The following is a 7,306-nucleotide window of genomic DNA, read 5'->3' as shown; positions in this document are numbered from 1 at the left end:
CAAAGATCTCTAATACTCTTGGATTGGTAGGATCAACATAATAAAAATGGCAATCTTGCCAAAAGCAGTCTAGAGATTCAATGCAATCCTTATCAAAATTCCGGCACAATTCACAGACCTTGAAAGAACAATAATCAACTTTATATGGAAAAACTATATGCAATTTTTTGTTGGGAATGTTATTACTGTTTGTACTTATGTGAATGAGGTGAATGATCTGGAAAGCTCTTGTTTTTACAGAGATGATGCCATGGCTAGTGACCCCATCTCATGGTATGGTTTCTTATCTATTTCTTTTGTTTAAAATGTCAGCACAAGATTATAGGAACATTTAATATGAAAAGGGAATAGAAGAAAAAACAGAAAATATCATATGAACCACGGCCGAATATTTTACTCCACCTGAGAGTTTCACAACCAGTTTCAGGAGACGTCCTTTTTTTGGAGTTACAACCTCAGTCTTTGGAACTTGTAACACAGAGTCTACTGGACTTGATGTGACAACTGCCAACTGAAAAACTATTGACCTAATAGAGGGCTTTTTAGGGACAGTTTTTCCAGGGAGATTTCCAGTTGGGATTGGTTATATTTCAATCCTTAAGCTGGAACATGTTCAGACAATGCCTGGTTTTTGTGCTCAGAGACTGGGTGGTTTTGAGTTCAGGGATTTCTAGGTTTAATACTCAGTTGGCCAAGGATAGAGTGTTTCTTTGGCAGTGGTTTAGGCCACACAATCTGTTTCTTTCACTGTCCCTTTTTAACCCTTTCTCTCTTGTTTCAGAGAAGAGGTGTTTCTTGCACTGTCTCTAGTTCATTTGTTCTGAGGATTTTGTCGAAGTAAGAACAAGAGATTGGTTATACTGCTTTACAGATCTATCAGAATTTAGCCTGAGAGCTGACTCTGTGATTTCATTAAAAAAAAAACAGAATTCTGCCATCAATAGGGCTTTTCTCCAGTTTGATTTCTTTTCTGTATTTCTTTTCTGCTGAGCAAAGACTTTACCACACCAAAAAGGTTGATATGGTTTCTCACTACTGATGTGTTCTTGTATGCGTTTTAAAATTACAGTGATGTGTGAAGGCTTTGCCACACTGATTACATTCATAGGGTTTCTACCAAGTATGTGTTCTTCTATGTCTTTGAAGATGATTGTCCTGAGCAAAGGCTCTACCACACTGATTACATTCATAGGGTTTCTCTCCAGTATGTGTTCTTCTATGTACTTGAAGAGAACGGTGCTCAGCAAAGGCTTTACCGCACTGATTACATTCATAGGGTTTCTCTCCAGTATGTGTTCTTCTATGTCTTTGAAGATGACTGTCCCGAGCAAAGGCTTTACCGCACTGATTACATTCATAAGGTTTCTCTCCAGTATGTGTTCTTCTATGTACTTGAAGATTACTGTGCTGAGCAAATGCTTTACCACACTGAGAACATTCATAGGGCTTCTCCCCAGTATGTGTTCTTCTATGTGTTTGAAGAGTATTTTGAGATGTGAAGGATTTACCGCACTGAGTACATTCATAGGGCTTCTCCCCAGTATGTGTTCTTCTATGTCTTTGAAGATGACTGTCCTGAGCAAAGGCTTTACCACACTGATTACATTCATAGGATTTCACTCCAGTATGTGTTCTTTTATGCACTTGAAGAGAACGGTGCTCAGCAAAGGCTTTACCGCACTGATTACATTCATAGGGTTTCTCTCCAGTATGTGTTCTTTTATGTATTTGAACAGAACTTTGACGTGTGAAGTGTTTACCACACTGATCACATTCATAGGATTTCATTCCAGTATGTGATCTGTTATGCATTTGAAGATAACTGTGCCAAGCAAAGGCTTTGCCACACTGATGACATTCATAGGGTTTCTCTCCAGTATGTGTTCTTTTATGTACTTTAAGAGTACTGTGCCAAGCGAAGGCTTTACCACACTGATGACATTCATAGGGCTTCTCTCCAGTATGTGTTCTTTTATGTATTTGAACAGAACTTTGACATGTGAAGTGTTTACCACACTGATCACATTCATAGGATTTCATTCCAGTATGTGATCTGTTATGCATTTGAAGATAACTGTGCCGAGCAAAGGCTTTGCCACACTGATTACATTGATAGGGTTTCTCTCCAGTATGTGTTCTTCTATGCAGTTGCAGCTGCCTTCTCCGAGTAAAGGCTTTACCACACTGAGTACATTCATAGGGCTTTTCTCCCGTATGTGTTCTTTCATGCTCTTGAAGATCCTTGCGCCAAGCGAAGGCTTTACCACAATGAGTACATTCATAGGGCTTCTCTCCAGTATGTGTTCTTCTATGTATTTGAAGAACACTGTGCCAATTAAAGGCTTTACCACATTGGTTACATTCATGGAGTTTCTTTCCAGTCAGTGTTCTTTCATGACTTGGAAGCTGATTGTCATATACAGAGAATTTATGACACTGAATGTGTGTAGAAGATTTCTCTCTGGTAGGAGTTCTTTCATGCCTGCAAGGATAATTGACACATATAAAAGCTTTACTACATTCACAACCGCTGAGGAGGAGTGGACTGAGGATGTACTAGGGGGAGAGAGGGAGTGGGAGGAGGCAAGGGGACAAGAGGAGGGCTGGGCGGTAGAACTATGGTTAGAATGTAAAATGAAATCAAGATTTAAAAAATGGAAAAAAACAGTGAATATTTATAACTATGAATTAACTCTACAATTTGTTCTAATTTTAAAAACTAATCAGATATTAAGCTCATTTCACTTTATCTATTTTCATGGTATAACCCTTCATTAGGTATTGTTTCACTATTTCAAATGCCTGTCATTCTAAGAACCTGTATTCTGTTTCACTTTTATGGCAGCTTTTTGTGTATGAGATTTTTCTCATATTTCAAGAGAACTGAAAGAATTCATACACTTAACCCACTGTTTGCATTCATAAATTTTTCTCTATTGTGACTCAAACTACATTTACAAAATAAACAAAGACAACTGGAAATATTTACACATTGCTTGTACACATAGGTCTTTTCAGCAGTATAATGATGTTGATGTATTCCCAAAGAAGCTGGAAAACCAAGCACTTGTAAACTTGCATCATGTTCAACAAATCTGCTCAACATGCAGACTACTATTTATCTTCTGATTTTTCTGAGATGAAGAGAAGTACTTTCCCCTTCATGTCCCTATGCTCATATGGATTGTATTCTGAGTGACATAAGATATACTTACTAAAGGAAGACTAAGAAATAAAAAGCTTTCCACACTGCAATCACACAGATTGTCTTTATATTCCTCATGGATATAAGGTATAGGGGACAAGGATTTACATAAACACTCCCCCAAATCATGATTCTAACTATCTAATCTCACTGTACTTAGCAAAATCAGAACATCTATATGAGTAACACTAGCTTTACTGTGAGACAGTTGCTAACAAGAAGTTGTTGGAAGTAGACTTATCACCTTTTCAATATGCATACCTTCTGTAAAATGAGTGTTTTGAAGGTACATGGATTAGCAATTCTCATCAGCACACCTCTGATGGAGCTATGACTCAAATGTATGTTAAGGCATTCAAATATTGTCTTCTTTCCTCTAAGGGGACTTGCAAATATAATTCACTTACCAACTGCTGAAGTACATGATCTCATGACAATTTAATGATAATCAATGCACTTTTCTTTGCAACTTCCGTATACATTAAAGTATCTTCACAGGCAAATTTATATCTGCATACACATGCAAATTACCTTCCATGTCTTTGAGGACTTTGACAATGTTCTTCGATATTATCATCTTCCCATTTGTAGCCTAAAATATAGCACCAAGAGATGTATGATACAATATTAAAAATAGCTTAGAAATTAACTGACAATCTTCAGTGATCGTTAGAAACATGACTGACTTTTTTCCTCAGTCTTCTTCCTTATCACTCAAAGATACAAAAGTGGACAACTCAGAAACAGTTGTCCACTTTCTAAAGAGTGAAAGAAAATCCAAAGAATTACCTATCACATGGAGGTTCATATAGGTCTCTAGCATCACATCTTTGTAGAGGTTCTTCTGCGAAGGATCCAGCAAAGCCCACTCTTCCTGAGTGAAGTTGATATGCAAATCTTGATAGGTTACAGCACCCTACAATATGCCATACATATATAAAATAGCATGATAAAGACAGCACTGTACATGTATACTTCATAGACAGTATACGCATATAATGATGCACTTTCCCATACTTACTCTATGACACGGGTATTCTATTTAAACTTAAGTCACTCTAGAAGGAGCCTGATGGGCTTTTACCTCTATCATTTTTGAATGCTCTGAATGGGATATTACATTGCAAGAGAAATGCCTATTAACAGACACAGAGAGACATGGAAACAAATCAACAGACTGAGTCTACATCAGAGAAATTGTGTGAATAATTACTATAAAATGTTGAGCAAACAGACAGACATTGGTGGTGCATGCCTTTAATCCCAGCACTCGGGAGGCAGAGGCAGGCTGATCTCATTGAGTTCGAGAGCAGCCTGGACTACCAAGCGAGTTCCAGGACAGCCTCCAAAGCCACAGAAAAACCCTGTATCGAAAAACCAAAAAAAAAAAAAAGTTGGGCAAGCTGGGTATATTGACTCATGCCTTCAGTCCCAACACACAGTGTGGGTGAAGCTCAGCAAAAAACATATGCCTGAGGTGTACAAAAACTTGCTCTATAGACCCATTACCCACTAATAAGGATAAACACTCACAAAAACATTGGCGCACCATGAACCCCAACACTTGGTACAGGAAGTCACATGCATTACTGAATTCAAGGTCTGCTTGGTCTATAAAGAGAGTTTTGGGGTTATTGAGAAAATGTTTCTGTTCAGAAACAAAATTAAAATCAGCCAAAGAGCTGGGCATTGGTGGCGCATGCCTTTAATCCCAGCACTCAGGAGGCAGAGGCAGGCGGATCTCTGCGAGTTCGAGACCAGCCTGGACTACCAAGCGAGTCCCAGGACAGCCTCCAAAGCCAGAGAAACCCTGTCTCGAAAAACCAAAAAAAAAAAAAAAACCAGCCAAAGGTTAAAAAAATGCACAAGCAAAATGTCTTATCATTGAATAACAATTGCCTCACTTGTATCTAACTAAGGTGATTTTGTGATGCTATCTATCATGGTGGCAAAGTCATGACAGGCATATGTCTGATTAATGTAAACCACAATGCAGTATAAACAAAATAGGAAATGAGTTGACATTATGGACACACAAATCCTATCCCCAATAAAGAATTTCATCCAGAAAGGTTCATCCTAACAAGGTTCTTTCTGCACCCCTAAGAAAGCAGCCAATTAAAGACACATGTACGAATACATCATCCTATCTGGGAGTTTTTCATTTAGTCAAATAGATGCTGACCTAGGTCACTATGGGCAAAGGGTCATCTATAAAGACAACATATTGAGTCACCTCAATGTTCATGCTAGTTGGCAAATACCCCTACACAGTTTAAATGTATAGTTTTTTTTAAACACTCAAGATAAACTCATGTACTCCTCATGAACATTAATGAAAAAATACTCAATAAAATACTGGCAAATCGAGTCCAAGAAAGCATGAGCAAAATTATCCACCATGATCAAGTAGGCTTCATCGCAGGGATGCAGAGATGGATCAACATATGAAAGTCCATCAATGTAATCTACCATATAGACAAACTGAGAAACAAAATTCACATGATTATCTCAGTAGATGCTGAAAAAGCCTCTGACAAAATCCAAAATGCCTTTGTGATAAATGTCTTGGAGAGACACAGGATAGCAGTACCATACCTGAACATAATAAAAGCAATATACAGCAGACAGACAATCAAACTTAGTGGAGAGAAACTCAACCAGTTTCCTCTAAAATCAGGAAAAAGACAAGACTGTGCACTCTCTCCATACAGTGAAGTGTTGTACTTGAGTTCTAGCTAGAGAAATTCGACAACATAAGGAGATGAAGAGGGTAAAATTGAAAAAAGAAGTCAAATCTTCACTATTTACAGATGATATGATAGTTTACATAAGTGACCCAAAAAACTCTACCGAGGAACTCCTACAGCTGATAAATACCTTCAGCGAAGTGGCAGGATACAAGATTAACTAAAAAAAAGTTTTCCTACTATATACAGAAGTTAAATAGGCTGAGAAAGAAATAAAAGAAACATCCCCCTTTACAATAGTCACAAACAACATAAAATGTCTTGGGGTAACGCTAAGCAAACAAGTGAAAGAACTGTATTACAAGAACTTTGAGTCTTTTTTTTTTTTTTGGTTTTTCGAGACAGGGTTTCTCTGTAGCTTTGGAGGCTGTCCTGGAACTCACTTGGTAGACCAGGCTGGCCTCGAACTCACAGAGATCCGCCTGCCTCTGCCTCCCGAGTGCTGGGATTAAAGGCGTGCACCACCAACGCCCGGCTGAACTTTGAGTCTTTGAAGAAAGAAATTAAAGAAGATACCAGAAAATGGGAAGATAGCCCATGCTCTTGCATAGCTAGGATCAATATAGTAAAAATGGCAATCTACAGATTCAATTCAGTCCTCATCAAAAGCCCAGCACAAAAACAAAAGACCCATGATAGCCAAAACAACCTTGCACAATAGAGGAATGTCCAGAGACATGACCAACCCTGACTTCAAGCTCTACTATAGAGCTATAATCCTGTAAACAGCTTGGTATTGGCACAAAACTCGACAGGTAGACCAATGGAATCGAACTGAAAATCCTGATATGGACCCACACACATACAAACACATGATTTTGGACAAACAACTTGAAATTATAAAATGAAACAATAAAGCATCTTCAACAAATGGTGCTGACATGTAGAAAACTGCAGATAGATCCATATCTATTGCAATGCACAAAACTTAAGTCCAAATGGATCAAGGACCTCAACATAAATCCAGCCACACTGAACCTCTTAGAACAGAAAGTGGGAGGTACCCTTGAAAGAATTGGTACAAGAGACCACTTCCTGAAATACCACTAGTAGCACAGACACAGATATTGACAATTAATAAAATGGGACCTCGTGAACCTGAGAAGCTTCTGTAAGGCAAAGGACACAGTCAACATAACAAAACTGCAACCCACAGTGGGAAAAGATATTCACCAACGCCACATCGGACAGAGGGCTGATTTCTAAAATATACAAAGAACTCAAGAAGCTAGTCTCCAAAATGCCAAATAATCCAATTAAAAAGAGGTGTACAGGTCGGGCGTTGGTGGCGCACACCTTTAATCCCAGCACTTGGGAGGCAGAGGCAGGCGGATCTCTGTGAGTTCGAGGC

The 7,306-nt window shown here is 38.5% G+C and overlaps 1 protein-coding gene across 1 annotated transcript; it reads right to left on the bottom strand.

The window, feature by feature from the left end:
• Window positions 1-374: 374 nt before the first annotated feature.
• On the bottom strand, window positions 375-4,169 carry LOC121138369 (zinc finger protein 431-like). Its single transcript, XM_040741083.1, has 3 exons — window positions 3,995-4,169; window positions 3,737-3,797; window positions 375-2,482 (listed from the first exon to the last, which is right to left on the bottom strand). Exons 1-3 carry the CDS (start codon window positions 4,026-4,028, stop codon window positions 1,114-1,116), a joined length of 1,464 nt encoding a protein of 487 aa, XP_040597017.1. The 5' UTR covers window positions 4,029-4,169; the 3' UTR covers window positions 375-1,113.
• Window positions 4,170-7,306: the final 3,137 nt, after the last annotated feature.

The sequence above is a fragment of the Mesocricetus auratus genome, unplaced genomic scaffold (genome assembly GCF_017639785.1).
Source record: "Mesocricetus auratus isolate SY011 unplaced genomic scaffold, BCM_Maur_2.0 contig_11869_pilon_obj, whole genome shotgun sequence".
Lineage (NCBI taxonomy): Eukaryota > Metazoa > Chordata > Mammalia > Rodentia > Cricetidae > Mesocricetus > Mesocricetus auratus.
Note: the sequence above shows the minus strand (reverse complement) of the source record. Positions and strands in the feature narration are given on the sequence as shown.

What these genes read in the sequence shown, in the direction of transcription:
- LOC121138369 (XM_040741083.1), bottom strand. Translation starts at nt 4,028, where the DNA reads ATGCTAGAGACCTATATGAACCTCCATGTGATAG. An exon ending in TATGAACCTCCATGTGATAG is followed by an intron (nt 3,798 to 3,994) that starts GTAATTCTTTGG and finishes GCTATATTTTAG; the next exon opens with GCTACAAATGGGAAGATGAT. An exon ending in AGTCCTCAAAGACATGGAAG is followed by an intron (nt 2,483 to 3,736) that starts GTAATTTGCATG and finishes TTATCCTTGCAG; the next exon opens with GCATGAAAGAACTCCTACCA.